The 20,617-nt window shown below is 46.8% G+C and overlaps 7 protein-coding genes across 7 annotated transcripts; 3 read left to right on the plus strand and 4 right to left on the minus strand.

The window, feature by feature from the left end:
• Positions 1-1,119: 1,119 nt before the first annotated feature.
• Positions 1,120-4,114, minus strand: ATNIH1004_003465 (Ras-GEF domain-containing protein; the record flags this gene model as incomplete). The annotated part of the gene is made up of 4 exons (XM_033568142.1): positions 1,120-1,378; positions 2,522-2,846; positions 2,947-3,163; positions 3,236-4,114. 4 exons carry the CDS (start codon positions 4,112-4,114, stop codon positions 1,120-1,122), a joined length of 1,680 nt encoding a protein of 559 aa, XP_033430137.1.
• Positions 4,115-7,708: 3,594 nt separating this feature from the next.
• gprD lies at positions 7,709-9,039 on the plus strand (the record flags this gene model as incomplete). The annotated part of the gene is made up of 3 exons (XM_033568143.1): positions 7,709-7,841; positions 8,202-8,287; positions 8,362-9,039. The coding sequence occupies 3 exons, from the start codon at positions 7,709-7,711 to the stop codon at positions 9,037-9,039; spliced, it is 897 nt and encodes a 298-aa protein (XP_033430138.1).
• Positions 9,040-10,692: 1,653 nt separating this feature from the next.
• On the minus strand, positions 10,693-12,861 carry ATNIH1004_003467 (DUF726 domain protein; the record flags this gene model as incomplete). Its single annotated transcript, XM_033568144.1, has 1 exon — positions 10,693-12,861. One exon carries the CDS (start codon positions 12,859-12,861, stop codon positions 10,693-10,695), a length of 2,169 nt encoding a protein of 722 aa, XP_033430139.1.
• A 270-nt stretch (positions 12,862-13,131) lies between these two features.
• On the minus strand, positions 13,132-13,713 carry ATNIH1004_003468 (Asp-tRNA(Asn)/Glu-tRNA(Gln) amidotransferase subunit GatC; the record flags this gene model as incomplete). The annotated part of the gene is made up of 1 exon (XM_033568145.1): positions 13,132-13,713. One exon carries the CDS (start codon positions 13,711-13,713, stop codon positions 13,132-13,134), a length of 582 nt encoding a protein of 193 aa, XP_033430140.1.
• A 364-nt stretch (positions 13,714-14,077) lies between these two features.
• Positions 14,078-15,217, plus strand: sec17 (alpha-soluble NSF attachment protein SEC17; the record flags this gene model as incomplete). Its single annotated transcript, XM_033568146.1, has 5 exons — positions 14,078-14,110; positions 14,191-14,314; positions 14,387-14,693; positions 14,749-14,923; positions 14,978-15,217. The coding sequence occupies 5 exons, from the start codon at positions 14,078-14,080 to the stop codon at positions 15,215-15,217; spliced, it is 879 nt and encodes a 292-aa protein (XP_033430141.1).
• A 426-nt stretch (positions 15,218-15,643) lies between these two features.
• On the minus strand, positions 15,644-18,188 carry ATNIH1004_003470 (small subunit rRNA maturation protein TSR1; the record flags this gene model as incomplete). Its single annotated transcript, XM_033568147.1, has 3 exons — positions 15,644-17,473; positions 17,544-18,013; positions 18,080-18,188. The coding sequence occupies 3 exons, from the start codon at positions 18,186-18,188 to the stop codon at positions 15,644-15,646; spliced, it is 2,409 nt and encodes an 802-aa protein (XP_033430142.1).
• A 404-nt stretch (positions 18,189-18,592) lies between these two features.
• On the plus strand, positions 18,593-20,257 carry UTP7 (WDR46/Utp7 family protein; the record flags this gene model as incomplete). The annotated part of the gene is made up of 2 exons (XM_033568148.1): positions 18,593-19,222; positions 19,283-20,257. 2 exons carry the CDS (start codon positions 18,593-18,595, stop codon positions 20,255-20,257), a joined length of 1,605 nt encoding a protein of 534 aa, XP_033430143.1.
• Positions 20,258-20,617: the final 360 nt, after the last annotated feature.

Here is a 20,617-nt window from a genome sequence, read left to right on the forward strand (position 1 = left end):
GACATACAGCGCTGGATGGTCGCCTGAAGCCTCCGGATGTTCCGATTCGGGTCAGACGGGATCAACCTCCACAAGATAGGAAAAGAACCAACAGAGAAAAAGACGTGTGTGTCTGAATGAGTGGTTGAATCTATTCATAGCTCTCGTTGTGCAAGGGAAACCACATGTTAGTCATGCAATGTGCCAAGACTTCCGGTCCACTTTCGGCAAGGAGCAGGTCTGGGGTCTGAGACTAATATATTGGCCGCTTCAGTGGATAGGTCTGGCAGGAACGAGTGTGGCAAGCGTACTGTGGTGTGACGTTAACTGTTGGGTAATGCAAGGTCTACAGGTGGTGTATGCCGCTGCTATTCTTAGTTTTTTATGGGTTTATGTGCAAGGCAAGACATATCAGGCGTTCACAGTCTGTATCAAGAAACCTAGCAAATGGCACTTCAGTTAGTATTTACTATAAAATACAGGATTCTGGTCCATGGTGCTTTTACACCATTACAGAAAAGGATTATAATAATCTACAGCTCCATAACATGTGAAATTTTTATAATTATTCCTACAATATGTTCTTTGGTTCATATGAATGTTGAGAATCTTTTCCGTATCCTATACATGGACTTCTAAATAACTTCCAATTAATGCTTTCGGTCTATATAAGGCTACCTTGAGCAGAAAACATAAATAAATGCCTGGAATAGTGTCCCTAAGCAATAACCGCACCTCTTTTCTTCCTCTTTCCTATTATGTATAATCATGCATCTATTCCCCCCACTTTCTCTGAAATCTCTAATACATAAGTTGTTGGAACTTCCTATGACTTGACTCACCATAGTGGCTTCACTATAAGCCTGGGCTTTTTAGTTGGTCGAATGGTTTGAACATAAGTCATAATCTCAGGCCTGCATATATCACACTGCACGAACAAAGAAAACACTAATGGTGATTCAAAAACGAAATAAGAATCTCGGATAATTTCTTAGGCTGGTCTTCCAGTTCGAAATGCCGACAGTTCTCTAAGATTTCCAGCTCCGAGTTGGGAATAGTCCTTACTGTCGGTGTGTCCAGCTCATGACCTGCTAGCCATCATCGGCTCCCCAGATCAATTTAACCGGTAACTTGCCTAGTTCAGGAAGACGGTCTGCAATCTCTATCGTATGCTTCGGGTCGTAGTGCCGGATCTGGTGCTCGAATAAACTGACCCTGTACAGTCGGACCCGAAATGTAATCCAGGAAAGTGTCTAGACTCGAGTTGGCAACCTTCTGCTGGCTGTGAACCGAAGAGAGTAGCCGTTCTCGAAAATGAGCCGTGTGTTCTTCACAGTTGACTTGCATCAAGGACTCCAATTCCCTCTGCATTTGCTCTTTGGTGCGGTTCGAAATGTAGCTATCAGAACTCACCACGTCTATTAGCATCAGTGAGCTGACTCTTTCCGGCGAGGAGATAGCGAAGCGTTGCATAACTCCGCCGCCGAAATCATGCGAATGAAATGGGTAGTTTCTAACCCCCAGTGGTCTAAAAGGCCATCGAGAATAGGTACCTGACCGTCATGGATGTATCAGTAGAGCGGTCTCATGGACGTTCTGAAAGTCCATAGACAAGCAAATCGAAGACATAAACCTTGTAGTTTGCGCGAACTAAGGATGGAATCAATTATATTACGCCAAATGAGAGACGATGAGGTGGTTCCATGAAGTAAGACAACCGGGGTTCCATGACGGTGGATGCCGTAGCCCCGTTGATCAGAATGTTATTCGTGACAACGGCCCGCATTGTTTTATTTCCTATTGCTCTTAGTGATATTAAGATTTGTCTGTAAATATATTAAACCTTTGAAAATATAGATGGTTTGTCTCTGAAATAGCTTATAGATCATATTAAAAGCCGCTTATATACATTCGAATAACTTTCACGTGAGAGGGGTTATACTCGTATTTGTTTATAGGATTAGAAATACGAGACTGTGTGACATTGAGGTATGCAATTCATAACAATACAGATACTATTGTTTATGACTCACAAAAAATTAGTTGGCTAACTTTACACGGAAGAAAAAGTCTCTGTAAAGGGCTGGAGCCCGTTTGACCCCTCGGGCCAATGTCCCTATTATCCGTGTTGTCCCTATTGTTCCCTTTGGCCTCATTGGCCCTCGATCCATGTTACGTGACTTCCACGCTGTTTGTTTACCACTCATGTCTTTCCTTTCTTCCCTTCGGCGATTCCTTTTTGTACATAATCTATCCCATAGGTTCTACGGGTTCAGCCCCTGACAGTCTCATCAATATGCAAATGAATGAAAAGAGGGGTAAAACATTTTAGTCATTTCATATAGCAATATTTTATAGCGATGTCATAGATTAAACTCATTTTTTAGTAAGACTCTTTTTAGATAATAAAATTCCTAATATACATATCACATGCATCTTTTTTCGTCACAGTAGCCAGCCAAATAAAGATCCAATAATGCAAAATTCCTCGTTAATTGCACCTATGATAATATTAACAAAATAAGAAACAAGAAATCCTTACTATCGCAGTATCAAGCTTGCAATCACCACTGAGCTCATATGGTTGACAGCTGGGCTTCCAAGAATATCTTCTTCACCGTTCTCTGTAGGCTCTATTTCAAGACTTCTGTTATACATCTCATGTACGTCTTTTGCCGCCTGGATGTTGCATATGATATAGTCCTGCAGCTCTGGGACTGGTTGCAAAGCGTACGGAACTGTTTGATATTGTTGGATTTCCTGAATAACTTTTGCCGTCTTCCGGCGTTTGGTAAAGTTGATCATTCCTGAAGAGGTGGTGTTGGGGATTCCGTCTTCGATAAAAGTTAGATCGGAGAGATAAATCCCTGATTAGAAAATGAGAAAGAAATCATCAGAAGAAAGGGAAGAAAAGAACAAGCAAAAGAAAGAAGGAGTAAGTGGCAGGTACTGTATAGCAGAACGTACCAAGAAAGGGAACACACGGGGAAGTAGTGCCACACAAAATTTCTCGATACTTGGCAAAGTTTTTGGAGCTTTCCAAGAGCTGACGCAACTCTTCTAGAGTAGCTAATACATGCTTACTGACTTGTCTCCAAGTGGAACGAAGCCGGTAGACTGGAGTTTGTCCCAGACCCGAGATGATAGACATCAAGGTGGCATAATTGTTGAAAGTACGGCATTGCTACAACTACCGTCAATGACAAGGGCCCAAACTAAACGTCTAGAAAGTTATGAACGGAAAATGGGAAAGTACATCAGCCACGCTCACAAAGTATTTGATCATTGTCACACGCTTCTTCACAGTAGTTTGGTTGAGGATGGTTTCCCCTACCCAGTTCGCCAGCTTATTTGAATGGAGAATCGTAGCATTCACACCCGTCACAGGTTCTGGATTTTCAGGACTCTTCTTCTTCCATCTCTTATTTAAGCATTCAGCAGGTCTGATCCGGCGATAGAGACCCGATTCAACAATTGTCAACTGTCTTGCGCACTCCACGGGATCGATGTCCAAGAGTTTCAATTTCTTCATGCTCCTTGGTATTATTGGCAGTGGTGCAGAGGCAGTTGGGGTGCGTACGAGCCGTTTAATACTACCATGCCCCTGTAATCGCTGTTCCACAATCGCAAGCAACTGAAGAGAAGATGGCATCGCCATTATGGTGGGAGAATCGCTGATCAGATCATGCGCATTCTGTAGAAAGTTCCTTGTTTCTTCATCATTGGGCTCCATCCAAAACCGTTCGAACCAGTTTTTCAAGATGTTGACGACTCGTAGACGAATTGTTTGCTGCTTTTGTTTTTTCCATCGCTCGTGCTCGGACTCGTCCAATTCAGCCGGGGGCTCGATATTAAACCGCTTAATTAGCATTTCAAAGAGCTCAGAAGCAGACACAAAGGTTTGAAAGGTTGTGAGGAATGTCTCATTGAATGAGGCGTCCAGTCTATCATGACGGGTCAGTTGCTCTACCAGGCCCACTAATGTCCCGCATTTCAAAGTGTGCTGGTTCTCTGCGATGTCATATTCGATTTCATCCTCATGATCAAGCGATACATACCAAGGAGCATCGTCCGAAGTTAATAAGCTGATTTGACTTGTCCGATCTTCGGAGGGGCATGTAGGCGGTTCCTCCATCTCCACGATCGCGAGCTTCTAGAAAATAGGCTTTCATCGGAGGAGCTGTCGACACAGCGCAGAGTGGGAGTGGAACAAGATTGTCAACAGTGTCTCATTTCCGTCAATGTTTCCAGCATCGAAGCTGAGAGTTCACATGTTCAGCTGAGGTGGGTGAAAGGATCAACGCCAACACTCTCCCCACCTTCTGACTTGGCCTTATCAATCGTATCACATGGATGATCCCTGCCTCGCATGGCAACGTCATTTTGTGCGCTAGCGCACCCATAGTGGTTCCCAGTCCAGTCTAGCAGTCATCCTTCCCCAGTTCGTACCAGCTGGGCTTCGAAATTCACTGTCCTAAGCACTCCTTGCCCCAAGAAGCCAAGAAAGAACACGACGCGTCAAGACCAACAGTCGAGACCCTTGCATCCTTTTTCTTTAATACGGAATTGATGCGCAATGTAGCTGTAGCAGCGTTTGCAAGAATACGCGAGCAGCTCATTGAAGCTAAAGTTACGGCACTGATGAAGTAGGGGCTAGCCCCCATCCCACACTGGACACTGTCGGCACAAATTAAGTGCTCCTATAATGCCCACTCTACAAACACTACTCCAGAGTATAATGGATTTATAACCTATGGTCTACATTGGCGTACAGTACGGACAATTTGTATATATTGTGTTACGGAAACACTAGAATCCGTCCGACTTGGTGGTGCGGAAATATCTAACGATCCATTCCACCCCCCCCAATCCTTTAGATAGATGAACACCTCAATGAGAATATAGGGAACTGCTTAGTAGGCTCAGTTGGTTGAGATACTGCGATTCCTGGTTTTTCCACTGAATGACATCTACTTCCAAGTTAGGCTAGCTGGCCTGTAGCTGATAGAATAGCTCCCTGCGCACCACTTCCCCTGAATTTCACAACATATTGGAACTTCATAGCTGGGTATAAAATGAATTTTGCTCGGGTATTCGAGCCATTTCACATATCCTTTGTTATAGTTCCCAGGCATAATCCTAGAAAATATACACACAGCCAAGCAAAGTGCACCTAGCATGGTGGGCCTTTGAGAAATGGACAGTATAGCATGGTGGAGGCACAGAGTCGCTTCCATGCAGCAAGCACAAAGAAAACAAACTCTCCAACAATGATCATCGTGATAAAGGCACTGATCTTGCATTTTTATTAGTAGTAAGACCAAAAGGGAGCAATATAAATGTAGACATGTGAATCAAAGCCCTGACCTCTATGGATGCTAGCATATAACGCTTGATTGGCATAGGAAAAAGCAGCAGACGGCCCAGCAAATTCCACACCTAGATCAAAAGCCAAGACGAGTAATTAGGTGTCATGTTATTGATATAGTATTGTAAGGCCAATGAAACAAGGCAGCACGTCTAGATACTCTGTCCAAAGCCTATTTGTCTCCGACCGGGTCAGATAAAATGCCGTCAGGCAACTTTGATGACCTGAGTTTATACCATAAACTAAATGTCTCGTTAACTAGGTACCTCCAAGTAACTCCTTGACATTTTTGTTGCCCGTCAGGTTCCGTCCATGGTCTTTAGATCTCTCATGATAACTCTTGTTGACACTCAGCAAAAACGCAAATATTAGTTCTCTATGAGCTATTCCCTTGAATTACAACTCGTATTATGTTGAGACTCCTGGCTTTTAATCATAATTCACTATTATGGCTCTCCATACTCAGACGAGAGGGATTCATTGTTTATGCAAAGAGTCTGATTCTTCAGAGTCAGTTGAAACTTTGTTATTAGATTGATGATCGGAAGTGGATATCGAATTGGATTCTATCACACCTAGAGGTTCCTCTCCTGTAATGGATGCTTGCCGGCTGCTGGTGAAGCTTCTCTTTGATCATGACTTCACCTTCCGAATTATGGCTGTCCAACTCAGCCTTGCTACGTTGGAAGATTTCCTTGATCAGTATGAGGCATTTTTAATCATGGATACAGAGCTTAAAGAAAAGAGTAATGGATGCCAACTTGTGATTTTGTTGATCATAGAGCCCTAAGGGGTTTAGGTGGTCGAATAGAATGGCTTGTCTCAATATATTATTCTTGATTTTGCTTTGATGTTTTGTCGGTATTGGGTTATATTATTGGTAGGGAGTAGGAATCTGAGCAGCTTGTCTCAACACCAACTGGTGACTGAAGTAGTGAATGAGGAGTTATTTGAAGAGAGATATCTTATTGTATACAGAGGTAGGGTATGCCAGACCGTGTTAAAGAAACGGTAGTCATCACGCTATCCTCAAACTGGGGTGTATACTACATTTTATGCAGGACTCATTGCATGAAGCTAGAAGACCTGGTCATATTAGAGGAATAATTATCAACTGAACTTATAATAGACAAGTGAATTTGGTAAGAGCTACAGGCCTAGGACTAAGGTCAACTCGATGAATTAATATGTAGATCCTATAATTTCCATGAAATACAGCAGTATTTCTAAATATTAACTCTCTGGTTTAGAAAGACTTTTTTTTGGTCCGGTACACTAGTGGCCTTGTAAAGTCTTTGGAATCCATGGAACAGAGAAGTAGGCCCCCCAAACTTAGGTACAAGTTAGGAATATTTGGCGGTATAGAATTGATATGCCCTTTGATAGAATTAATAAGAAGTTCAGGGCTGGGGTAGAAAACGATTACCATGATCTATATAAGCTAGTAAATCGGACTTAAGACAAGCAGAGATGGTGGCCTCGGGACTTCCAGGATGATTTGGGGCCTCTTCAGTCTTCACACTCATCTCAATATGGGGACCCTGATCCTTCCAACTTTCAAAGCTGCTAGCTGCTATCGACCATCCTAGTATGGGGCCAATTTCGTTATCAGTGGACAACCCATCCCACACGGGCAACCTTTGTCCCCCGGTGTTGCTTCAACAACTACCGTAAGTTGAGGCCCGGCTCTAACCACTACTGACACTTACGAAAAACAACGAACTCCTCCATCATTAAACTACTCACATGTGTGTACAAACTCTGACAATGTCAATATTTTTCTCCACTCGGCTTTTCCTCGACCTCTTGTCCTCTAATCACCAGTGGCTGTTTGTAGTGCCAGAGCGCAATGGCGTCTACTCTTAAGCTAAAACTATTCAATTCTCCCCAGGATCCGAACCATTGGAAGATCGGCAATTGCATACCGCGGCTAGGACCTTGGTTTCTTTTGTGGGTAATTATGTAGTTGGTGTGGCCTCGGAATCCATCGTATCTGTCCCGATTGTGGAGTATGATCGAGGATCTTGTATGGAACGTGCCCTACTAAGCCACGTACTACTACTGCTCCTATTCTAACCCGCTTCGTGTTGGGCTATCAAGGAGATCGGCATTCCATAAACTTGGAATGCCCCATATATCATACCATAAGATGGTCCCTGGTCGAGGCTCGTTTGGAAGGAAAATTTTTGCTGCGACTCTTAGCGCGGACGTCAGGAGTTCAGTTGTGTGTTGACATCCCTTGGCTAGAAAGGTCATGGCTCAAGGCTTTATATTTTAGGATTTCCTCCTGTGCTAACTCGTTCAGCATCTCATTTTGACTCAGGAACCTTTTCATATCCGTTCCTCCCCAAGAAATGAGCAATGCTTACTCTCCTCCGAACGTTGCGCATTCTATCCTCTGAAAAAACGTATACTACACACCTCACGACCAGAGAAGCTAGTAGTTCCTACGAACCACTTCGTGGAAGTGAGAGGGCGGGGTTTATTGCTGTGGGTACGGTCGCTCTCTGCTCTTTTATTGCAACATTTGGGCTTTTATCGTTCCTCACGTATCGATTTATCTTTTGGCGACGCTATTATAAGCGCCCTCTGGCAGAGAACCAGTATGTTGTACTTATTTACAACTTACTTCTGGTCGATATCCAGCAAGCGTCCGCATTCCTGATATGTCTCCACTGGGTCGCAAAAAGTGCTTCTTATCATCCAAGCGCTGCCTGCGTTCTCCAAGGATGGTGGATTCAAGTCGGCGATCCAGGAAGTGGGTTATTTGTAATGGCAATTGCGATGCATACGGGTGCCGTCGTTTTACGAGGAAAGCAACTATCATACCGGACTTTTGTCTTCTGCGTCATAGGACTATGGGCGTTTATCATTGTGTTGGGATTGATCCCCGTTGGAAAATTCGGCTCCGAAACATTTGTTGTCTCCGAAGCCGCATGGGTAAGTCAGATTTGAGCTATAGATGTGAAGCAGCTCTGCAGAGAAGCGTATTCTGACAAAATGATTATGTATAGTGCTGGCTTGACCGTGAGCACGAAGCAGTGCGACTCTGGGCGCACTACATTTGGATTTTTCTTGCGGAATTCGGAACAGTCGTCCTCTACAGCATCATGTTCTTCTATTTGCGACGTCGTATGTCACAGGCCGCTATGCTTCGGCAAAAAAATAAGGAAAATTTGAAGCGCTTGAATCGGGTGGTTATATACATGGTTATCTATCCTCTGGTGTATCTCATTCTCTCTCTTCCCCTAGCGGCCGGACGAATGTCAACCGCTCGGCATGTCATTCCCAGTCGAGAATACTTCTCTGTGGCAGGATCACTAATGGCGCTCTCTGGAATTGTGGATGTACTTGTGTACACGTTGACCCGCCGCCATTTGTTGCTGGAAACGGAGCTGGGCTCTTCTGACAAGATCTATGCCTACACCAGCTCGAATGCATACCAGACACACATTACGACAGCCAGAAGAGAGGGTAAGAAATTCCGTATGGGGTCCCGCATACGTCGTGGACTTCAAAGTGTGAACGATACGGTAGATGATCGCGGCAACTCCACTGACGATATTGTGCGGAAAGGTGATATGGAGCTGATCAACATGGGCCAAGGGGTGTACCAAGAGACAACGATTGAGATTTCGCACGAGCCTGCGGATCCAGAGGAGTTTCGGAGACACCATAGAGTGGAGCAGTGATGTAGGCCTTCGGCACATAGTCTTCATTAGTTATTTTCTTATGTTTATTTTGTATATAGCATGATTCAACTACTGTACCACAATGTGAAATGCTAATAATAAACATATAATAACCACATTCCTTCCCTTCATTTTTCCTTCTTATAGCAGCCCACAATTGCCCACTCGTTCATTCGAACCCTAAGTCAAAAACTGAAGGCCCACAGACGCAAGTCAATCATTTCCCGGCATAACGATCTACATCATCCCCACTTTTCAACAAAGCTTGTAGAAACTATAGCCGAAATGTCCCAGTCCCACTCTTCACAAGTGTTACTTATTGGTGTAACCATCATGTCGGTTGGACCTATATCCATTACCAGGCCGCTGGTAGGTGTTCATTTTTAGGTAATTCCTCTTTCCGGCAAAGTTCGCGTGGAGAACTCCTCCGTCTGGATTGGTTCACCTTTCCTAGTTCTGTCCACTCTATACGAGGTAAATGTTCCCTTCACTCTTTTAATCAAGTTAGTCAATTATCATTACATGTTGGTCGGTTTCATAAAGTATGGCCGAGTGTATAGTGGACTTTGATATAGAATATTTGCTACTTGGTAAACTAGACCCGTCTCACCATTTCTTAATTACCTATAGTTTGTGTGATCTGACGAATTTATTCCCCTTTCTATCGACTGACTCTTATCCACTAGGGAGAGTAATCGGTCCATGACTCGCATACAGTTTATTATTGAGCTCCATTTCTGCGCTATTTTCTGATTCCGCACCCTTCTTCAAACTTCTTAAACCGGCTGAATGCCGTCCCGAAAATAAGGTCCTTGTTCCTGTCCATACCTAAAGCTCCCTCCTCCTGTCCTTATTCATTCGGAGTATTAGCAGACACTGCATGTCGCCTGAACGTCAGTGGCTCAAGAGCGAGTATAAAGATCCCAAGAGGACAATATTGTAAAACATAGTCGGCTCGGAGTGTCTACCCAATTCACTTTTGTTTTGTCAATCCAGATTTTATTATGGGCCTATGGACTGTGGACTGTGGATTGCGAATGTCTGGACGGACTAGTAAATGTCTGGACTGGCCAGGGTGCGGACTAGCCTTGGTTTTGATTTTCGAAGTCTAGGCTAAGCTTTGTTTCTCTGTTGTTTCAGCGGATAATTAAGCAGCATGCACTTCGTATGTACTGTACAATCAAACTCTCCAATGCACTGATCTATACAACTCGCTTAGTTGATGGTATTATTGAAGCAGCTGCATGGACGAGCGCTGTTGTTTTTCACTGTAGCCTTACTGTTGTGTCATGGAGAGATTCATATCTGTTCTGTTAGCAATCATCTACAAGCTTGCGGGCATTATATGTGTTGTAGACATGGGTGAAGAAAGGGGTAGTGGACCCATTATCCCCAGCATACAGCCGCTACAAATTGACGGAGAGCATGGTCTTAAATTTCGGCGTGCAAAATGTCGAAGATAGGTTTCGTTGGCTACAGTACCCTAAGCAGCAATAATAGAGTACGGAGTGAAGAACGCTTGGATTGTAGTCTAAGCCTGAAATATGAAACAAGAGTTTATCCTTGCAAACATCTCTCTATCAAGTAATCTCTTCATTTCCAACGGATGTAGCTCATTTCGCAGTGTAGTCCACCGGGATTCATCAACAAATCCTAGGGTCCTTCTGCCGAACGGGAAGGAACAGGTCGCCGCTCAATTTTGGCACGTGGTGGGAAACCATCACTGTTCTTTTCAACAGCCTGTGTTTTAGGGCGCTCAGGGAGGGATGGTCGCTCATGACTGCGACGTCCCGAAGGCAAGTGCTCATTGGTCCTCTCCTGGATCTGTCTTTGAAGACGCTCGCCCTCTTTCGCGCCCTCATCATTTTCTAACAGCCGACGGGCTGTCTCATCATCTTCAATACCTGCCCGGCGCTTGTTCTGGATCCGTTCCTGTTCTTGTCGTCGGTCCTTGGCAGCCAACGCCGCTTCCTCCCTTGCCATTTCACCGGTATCGATGCTCTCCAATCCTACGCGACTAAGAATATGCCCAACTAGGAACTGGTACCGAAGGTGGCCGCTGATGATATCACTTGCATCAAGGTTTTCAATACCCGGCACGCCTTCAACAGGCTGTAGACCTGCCACGCCAAGTTGCAAGCTACTAGTTCGGTACAGAAGAGCGAGAATGGTATCATTGTCGGAGTAAACATTGACGAGCCGTCCACTCACGACGGTCCGTATTCGACGCCAGTGCTCGGTATTGGACGGGATGGCAGACCCCATGAAGATCACAGATTCTACTAACCCATACGCGCGCCTCTTTGCCAGACTCTGAAGGCATGCAAAGATGACACGGGAACCCAAAGAGTATCCCATAAGAGTCACTGATCGCTCGCCTTGGACTTTGTTAACCAATGCATCCGCAAGGACTTCCCCTGCCTTTTCGGCCCGCGCCTTCGCAACGCTGAAGGGGTTATCAGCCACCTTGGTCACCTTAAGAAGACCAAGAGGTAAAACCACGGCGCTTAAGAGGGAAGCGAAAACGGTTTTCTTTAGGACCTGTTCTCCTGCAGTATACGCAGCACTTGTCACCAAAAGGTCCATGGCATTTCCAAGATTCATCAAAGGCTCCATCTCCCATCGTAACCCAAACACTTCTGAGTTGGGACCTATCACACGCCATGGGACAACAAAGTTGTCCTCTTCAGTAACCCAACCTGTAACTCCAATAGTGACTCGTAGTCGGTGGTCTTGTTTAGCAGCCTCCTTTTCATCTTTCGGTGTTTCCTTAGAGCCGCGAATAGGCAGGAATGCGAAATCGTCCACTTCACGTGCGTACTTATCCACCATACGCCCAGTCATCCGGCCCCCGTAAGCGCCAAAGAGACCGCCAACAATGACGCCGCTACCTGCAAGAGCACCGAGATAACCCGCAGCTGCCGTAGCACCAAGTCCAACCCCTCCCAAAACAGTTCCAAGGCCGGCAGCAACCAATGGCGCTGCAAGTCCACCAGTAATTCCGATTAACGCGGCTCCCGCCACAGAAGCTATCCCAACTTTCCATTTCCTGGAGGGGTCATGACTTAGCCTCTGGGTTTGTGCTTCGGGGTCGCCTGAGAGCTCAAGCGCCGCGTCAAGTAAAACCCGTGCGACTTCAATCTCATCGCCATTCAGGATCTTTACATCTATGTTCAAGCTAGATGAGGCATATAACATCAAGACCCGAGAGCGAGCATTGTAGTGTTCTAGGCTGAGTAGCAATAGAAGAAGTGAGTGGAGAATCAACAGCCTTTTCGCTTTGTCAAGATGCACGAGAGGCGTTTCCACCGGCCGAAAAACTTCACGTAACTTGGTAAGGGAAAGCTCGTCCTCATCTAACTGTGGTTGGGACTGTAGGGTTACCTGTGGACTAGTATTAAGTTCCTGATCATGAGCTTCCTCATCTCTATTGACGACTTCACCTATACGAAGAAGCACCGAGTCTCTCCAATCATCGAAATTTGTCAGGGCACTGGCCTCATCTTTTAGGTCGCTGGCGGTGAGCTTAACGGCTGGTGGATTATTTGGGCTGACTGAGCCCGACTCAGTCTCGTTCCCGGTAACTTCTTCCCTTCTATCAGAAGATGAAGCATTAAGTACTGGTGTAGTGACGTGGTAATTATTCTCAATTACATCACGCATGCACTGGGTGATCTCAGCGACAAGGACTGTGAGGTCTGCACGTTGGGAGCGATCCAGGACAGTGGTCAGATCTTGACCGCGCTCCCTCTTCGGAGGAGCCGGCTCTGACCCAAATTTGCTGGCATGTTTATTCTTGAAATCTTTGAGATTCTTCCACATGAATGCTGACAAATACAATGACAACGCAACTGAACAATATCACTAAAAATTGCCGTATGGACAATATAATGAGGGCTTTTGAAATGTTCGCGGGTGTGAAAAGACAATTGTCGCGTTTCAGCGATGAGATCATCTGCTGACTCAGCAATCAGGAGTCGGTCCTGCCAAGTGTTTTGGTTTAGAAGGTTAGTGATAGCGATAGGGCGAGGCTGAATTATCAGACCCTGCAGCGCATTAAGACTGCACTTGACTATGATATCTAGTAATACCTCAATTGCCAGTCTCAACAACGAAGAATTTGCCCTTAGTCTTCGAAGCATATCCAAGAGCGTTTCCATCCCAAGTGTCTCCATCTGGGCGGTCGTTCCTTTCTGTCTTCAAACGCTGAATCCTTTTGTTCCGGCCGACTACTCGTTCTTTGGATAAAGCTTCTTTCAGCTGATCTAATCCAATGGTGCTTTCTTTGATTGCCTCGGGGCTTTCGTCTCGGATACTCTGGAGAGGCTCAACACCCGTCGCATCGACCTGCTGAATCTTCCGGACAAAGTGTATCTGAGACTCAAGGGACTCGAGCATTTTAGTTTCCTCCTCCTCGTTGGCCGGCTGAGGCAGAGCAGAAAGACGGAGTAAATGGCGCAATTGAGCTGGTGTAACTGACGGTTTGGACGATTTTTCGGCCTCGTCAGGGAGTAAAGAGCGGGCAGACCAGGATGGCTTTGCAAGGATCAAATCGGCATCAGTTTTTTCCGACTTAGTGGAATAGAACTGATGACTGCCTGCAGCCAATTGTCGCGAAGTTTGACGGTGAAAGGTCCTCGAAAGGAGTGACGGGGTGGTGCGTAGAAGGGGCATTGTAACCGTCAACATGTTAAATTAGTAGAAATATAGCCAGATCAGAATAACTTCGTAGTTATATTGAAATCTATCGAAACGATCTAGCCTGGTGAAAAAGAGAAGCAGGCAACAAGGACAGCGAAGACTGCAGAACACCTGAAACAAAGCGCAGGAAAACCGCCCCAGATAAAGTAGAAAATCGCCCACCGCCTACGTTAACAAGCGGCAATCCTTCCCCATGTACTTGGAAGCACCACGACTTCAGTACCCCACAGCACTATCTTTCTCCCTTCAGCCCATCCTCCTCTTGTTCTAAATTGACATACAGTGCCCTCCTCTTACTTGCCTGCTGGGGTCGAAATTGCTTTGCCTATCCACCACCATGGCCCAAGACCCTCGAGTTCTCCTGCAGCGCGTAGGTGACGCACTTCATCCTCGCGGCCCCGCTATCCTAGAGGGAATGACGATCGCTGACAATGTATGAACGCGACCTAGGCCGAAAAAGCATTGAACGGGGCATCCAGTGGATTCAGTTTCTTTGGTGGTCGAGCAGAAAAGTACGAAAATGCAGCGGATCTCTACACGCAAGCTGCAAATGCTTTTCGAGTACAGAAGCAAAGTCCGTTTCCCTCCTTTCCCCCCCTTGTCTCTTCCGATTTTAATGACTGACTGTGATATCTGGCATTCTTAGACAAGGAATCCGGTCTCGCATTTGAAAAGGCTGCCTCCATCCAAAGTCAAAACCTGAACGAGCCTGATGATGCCGCAAACTCGTTGAACGAAGCCTTCAAGGTATACCGGAAATCGGACCCTGAGGATGCCACCCGTGTGCTCTCCGCCGCTATCCAACACTACGTCTTAAAGGGAAATTTGCGTCGCGCTGCCACGCAGCAGCAACACCTGGCGGAGGTATATGAGGTTGAGCTGGGGGATACCAAGAAGGCTCTAGAAGCCTACGAGAAAACGGCGGAATGGTTTGAGAGTGACAATGCCGAAGCGTACGTGGCGATCCCATATCCAAATGCGCCCGTTACTGATATTCGTCCTGCCCAGCCTCGCAAACAAGCATTTCCTCAAAGCAGCTGATCTGGCCGCTATTGAAGGCGACTACTACAAATCCATCGAGTACTATGAGCGGATCGGCCGTTCATCCATCAGTAATAACCTGATGAAGTGGTCTGTTAAGGACTACTTCTTGAAGGCTGGCATCTGCCACCTGGCTACAAACGTATGCCTATCCAGCGAAAATACCGGAAGTGCCTTGATGCTGACTATCTGTTAGGATCTGGTTGCGACGAACCGCGCCCTCGAGAGCTACCGCGACATTGATACCACATTTGCCTCGACAAGGGAGCATCAGTTGCTCGTCGATTTGGCGCAGGCCATAGAACAGGGAGATCAAGAAGCATTCGCTGACAAACTGTTCCAGTTTGACCAGCTGAGCAAGTTGGACAAATGGAAAACAACTATATTGCTGCGCATTAAGAGCAATATCGAGGAGGCGGTGGAGGATTTCTCTTAGATTCCCTGATACGCGTTTTTCACTGTGCTACTTGAGCTTTTTGATGGCGAAACATAAACCTGAAATGCCACTTTCTTAGCTTTGGTTGGGTCTGATGTTAGATATTATCATGAACACACATTCTTTTTATGTTGATGTTCGACCTTGCAGATATGCCCTGTGGTGCCTCTTCCGCATGTTTGGTTGACTTTGCAACCTCCTGAGTGAACTCAAAGGAAACGGAACTGCAAAATCGTAATTCATTATGACTTTTTTGTTCTGCTCATTGATGTCTATATGATAAAAAAACGCTTTTATGGGATATAGTCAAGAAAAGTCTCATCACTTTCAAGACGTAGAACTCGTCAAGTCATACAAAAGAATCTTTGTGGTATCATATCATCCCCCCTCCCTTTCGCAAAGCGCAAAAGTCAACGCAAAAGATCTTCAGCCAATGACATCCTCCAAGGCGCGCGACTTCCGGGGAAACACGCGCTTGTATAAGCTGATACCGATCGTGTCTTGAGGGTTGAGCTTGTTGTCGAAGGTAGCCTTGAAGTAACCGTGAGTTCCAAGACTTTCCTTGATAAACCCGCTTCGGCCTCGCTTGGTCCATAGTTGCAACGCCTTAAACCAGCTGATATCTTCGGAGTTGAAGAACATGTACCGCACTGTGACCACCTTCTTGTGGATCTTAAATGGATGGCCCGTAAGGATGGCCCGCTTTGCGATGACTCGAGATTGGTCTGGGGCCACCACAGTACCGGAACCAATTAGCTCCAGATGAGCGATGTCAGGCTGGTTATCGTCCGCGGAATCGAGGACCTCTGGGTCCTGGACGGGCTTGTTCCTGAAAACAAGGACAGGAACTGCGCCCCAGGTTAGAGGACCAATCCATGTGGCGATAGCACTGCGACCAGGATGCAGGTATCGGTCGAACTTGTGCACATTGTTGGGAGTATTGTCGTTTGAAGAGAAGATAGGATTGACTACCAAACGGCGAGGTCCGCACTGTATGATCAGCTCTTCCTTTGACTTCAGAGGCTCTTCAACACTAGTGTTCAGGGTCAAATTGACATTGACTACGGTGTGCTTGTGCTCGTGGCGAAGCAATGAAAACACAGACAGTGGCTGAGGCTTATTACGAAGGGTAGCCGGGACAGCACGAAGATGGACGTCCACACGCGTTCCAGGACTGACACCACCGACAAGGGCTTCTGCAATAGTCTTGTTCTTTGAACCCTTGTAGTCTGCAATCTGAAGGAGTCGGCGCCAATCTTCCGGTTCGTGGGGGCGATCCTCCGATGTCTCCCATGGGCTGGTCTTGAAATTCTTCAATCCTCTAAATCGTGCCAGACGCTCTCTGGCCAGAACATTCGGGTGCAACTCGATTTCGTCCGGGAATTCAAGGTCATCACTTGCCTCCTTTCGGCGGCTTGCCCGGTATTCCTCTAACTGCTGTGTTTCGTCCTCCAGCGGCCGGTCAACAAACATTTCTGACTGAGGATACTCAGTAGCACCAGCTTCAGTCATAGCATCGTTGTGGTCTGGGAATACACCATCTTCAGGGGCTCCAGTGGTGTCCATATCCATCTCCTCGTCCTCATCTTCAGACTCCATATCTGACCCAGAGTAAGAAATGTCATCTATGAACCATGCCGATTGGTATTCAGATGTTCCCTTGGGTAGTTTCTTTGGCTTTGCGGGAATGTGAGATTCATCATCGGAGAAGTAATGATGTTCGTCCAGGAGGACACCCTTGCGCACAGTCTCGGCTATAGAGATATTCTCGTCCTCCATTTCAATCTCTTCCGGTGCAACAATATCTAAATCATCGCGGTCCCCAGTAGGAACTTCCAGGACTTGAGTAGAGTCGTTCCCATCAACATTCATGGCGTCATCGCGCTTCGCTCGGCCGGTAGGCAAAGGTGCCGCGCTAATAGAGTCGATCTGGAAATCGCCCCAGCCGGGAATATGAACCAAACGATCGGCTTTCAGGCCTCTACCCCGTACAACACCGGTCAATATGACATTATCCACCACCTCGGAATTATCCTCGGGCCAGTTCACGTTCTCAACGAGCATCCAGCTACGCTCATCACGCCAGCGAACACCCTTGGGAGTCGCCGTACAGAGCGATCGAATGGCATTCGAACATTCCTGTCTAGAATCCACAGATAGAACCTTATCCACAGAGGGAAAGAAATGATTCACAAAGGACTTTAAGGAAGCGGAAACTTGGGGGCGTTTCTTGGGAGGGTTAATTTTATCGAGGCCCTGTAAAACAAACCGGTCAGCCATGAACGCCAAAGCAATATATATAAGGATAACTGGATGGGAGGCATACCTGAGCTACACAAATCACGTTCGAGATACCTTGGCCCTCAATAGACCTAAGCAATAATTCCCCCTGCTCCTCTACCTCAAACTGAGCGGAGATCACGAGCATGACAAAATCCGCCATCCGGCACACATCCAAAGCGTTCATAAGATCATATTTCGCAGGGATATATTGCAGAGTTTGGCGGAAACGATCCACGCGCACCCGAGATGGAGAATCTGGAGAAACATCGGCGGAAACGTCGACACTCTCGTTCAAAGAACTGATGACGGCAGCGACGTCGATGTCGACCGAGAGAGGAACGATGGCGACATGGCGGGGAGCACCATTCTGACCGGAGAATATACTAACGGCCTCCGCCTTTTCCTTGTGCTTCAGCTGCTGTTTCTGACGGGCCTGGTTCCTCCGATCAAGCCTCGACATAAGCTGTTGGTGAGGGGTCTTGCGCGAGCCCCGCTCGCTTCGTTCGACTTTCCCTGGAGGATGATCAATAACTATTCATACGAATATTGAAATGCAAGTAGCTCTCGTAATTGGCGTACCTTTGTCTAATTCCTTCAAAGCGCCCTTGGAAGCATGTCGGGTCTTAAACGACTTGTTGGGTTTCTTGGTTGTGGAGCGATGGTGATGCACCGTCTGGGTGGGCGCCATATTGGCTCCTCCGGACCCTTTGAAGCGAAAAGGAAGAGAGTCCAGGGTTATGGGATTCTTCTGAACGATACAGTGAAGAAAAAGAAGAATCAAATGAAGAAAATTGGAGCCCAAGTCGAGAGGATTGGCCGTAGTCGAACCAAGCCCAGAGCCGGTGGTTTTCCAAAAAAAAAAAGACCGCTGTGGTGGACAAGCGAAAATGCGGGAAAAAAAAAAAAAAAAGACTCTTGGCATGAATTTTCCTGCAGACCCGCCAAACACAACTCCAGATTTCAACAGCTTCGAACTTCCTTTGTCAGTCTCTGACTTGGGATTTTCATTTTTGTATCTTGAGCTTAGTTCATAATTTCATTTCAATCTTCTTACACTCGTATCTCCTCCGTCCGAATTACTCCTCTGCGCAAATGACCGACAACCCGTCAACGGCTGTCGCGCCGGCCAACAACCGCAAAGAAAGCCAAAGGGTTGTTGAGGCACAGAAAACCTACGGACGAGGCAAACCTATACATACGCAGAGTGTGAAGGACAAGAAACTGCGCTCCAACCTCAAGGCGGTTGAGGCCAAGTATAGAGCGGCTGCACTCAGATCGAAGGATGCGGAAATTCTGCTAGAGCACGAGGCCGGTTTTCTCAAGCCCGAGGGAGAGCTAGAAAAAACATACAAGGTTCGACAGGATGAAATCCAAGCGAATGTTGGCATCGAGACGGCCAAAAAAGGGTTTGAGCTGAAGCTGGAAGAACTGGGTCCGTACCGAGCAGACTACACAAGAAACGGACGTGAACTACTACTAGCTGGGAGAAAGGGGCATGTTGCGACGATGGATTGGCGGTCGGGGAGATTGGGGTGTGAGCTCCAACTGGGAGAAACAGTTCGCGATGCCCGGTGGTTGCACAATAACCAGTATTTTGCTGTGGCCCAGAAGAAATACGTCTATATCTACGATCATGCAGGAACAGAATTGCACTGTCTCAGCAAACATCTGGAGCCACTTAACCTTGAATTTCTTCCGTACCACTTTCTTCTCGCTAGTACTGTGAGTATCTCTCATCCGGAAAAGAAGGAAATAGCGTCTAATTATTCTATTATCCGATAGCAAATGAGTGGCCATCTCAAATACACTGACACGTCCACCGGCAAGATGATCGCCGAATTACCGACCCGAATGGGCGCTCCGACGTCACTCTGCCAGAATCCTTGGAACGCCATCCTTCATGTCGGTCACCAAAACGGAACTGTGACTCTGTGGTCTCCCAACTCGCAGACAGCGCTAGTGAAGGCACTCGTACATCGAGGCCCGGTTCGGTCGATGGCAGTAGATAGGCAAGGCCGGTACATGGTGTCGACGGGCCAGGATCTCAAGATGAATGTGTGGGATATCCGAATGTTCCGCGAGGTTCATTCGTACTCATGCTATCAGCCTGGTTCCTCGATTGCGATCAGTGACCGAGGCCTCACGGCTGTCGGCTGGGGCACTCAGGTTAGTGTCTGGCGTGGTCTATTCGACGCTGCGGTCGCCGACCAAGGCAAGGTACAGAGCCCTTACATGGCCTGGGGCGGAGATGGGCAGCGTATCGAGAACGTGCGCTGGTGCCCGTTGGAGGATGTGTTAGGTGTGACGCACGACAAGGGATTCGCTAGTATTATTGTTCCTGGCGCGGGCGAAGCCAACTTTGATGCTCTGGAGGTCAACCCATACGAAAACTCGAGACAGCGCCAGGAGGCCGAGGTACAGGCTCTCCTGACTAAGTTGCAACCAGACATGATATCCCTGGATCCCAACTTGGTTGGCAAGCTAGATACCATCAGAGACCAGAAAAGCCGCGAGGAACGCGACCTGGACCGCAGGCCCGAAGACCCCATCGAGAAACTCAAGAACCGCGGCCGTGGCCGGAACAGTGCCTTGCGGAAGTACCTGCGCAAGAAGGGACGCCGGAATGTCATCGATGACAAGCGAGTCAGAGCCGAAATGCTTCGCAAGGAACATGCTTCGCGCGCAAAGGAGAAGCTGCGTGCCGAGCAAGAGGAACTGGGCCCTGCATTGGCACGTTTCGCCAAGAAAGAGATGTGAGCGTCCACATAGTGCTGTTGAAAGTAATATTTATTTTAGCGCTTCTTGTCTGAGAGACGACACGAGGGGCTTTCAGATACCCGATTCGATCTTTATATTCACGATCCCAAAATCTGCATTCGAGGCGTTGTTGGTTAAGTAAAGGATGGGGACTAAGTCAAAACTTAGACCAGTGTCAATATCAAAGTATGTTCTTGATGATCCTTCATTGCTAGATAGATTGATTTAGCTGTTAAATTTCTTAAGCTTAGTTTGAGCCATCTTTATAGCATGTGCTGTGCAAAGATGACCAACTCTCCAACGATAGTTACCTACATATATTTCCTCGCTACATATTATGTGTCTACTTTCGAAGGAAAG

This window comes from Aspergillus tanneri (genome assembly GCF_003426965.1).
Source record: "Aspergillus tanneri strain NIH1004 chromosome Unknown AapTan_1_pilon_pilon_pilon, whole genome shotgun sequence".
Taxonomy (NCBI): domain Eukaryota; kingdom Fungi; phylum Ascomycota; class Eurotiomycetes; order Eurotiales; family Aspergillaceae; genus Aspergillus; species Aspergillus tanneri.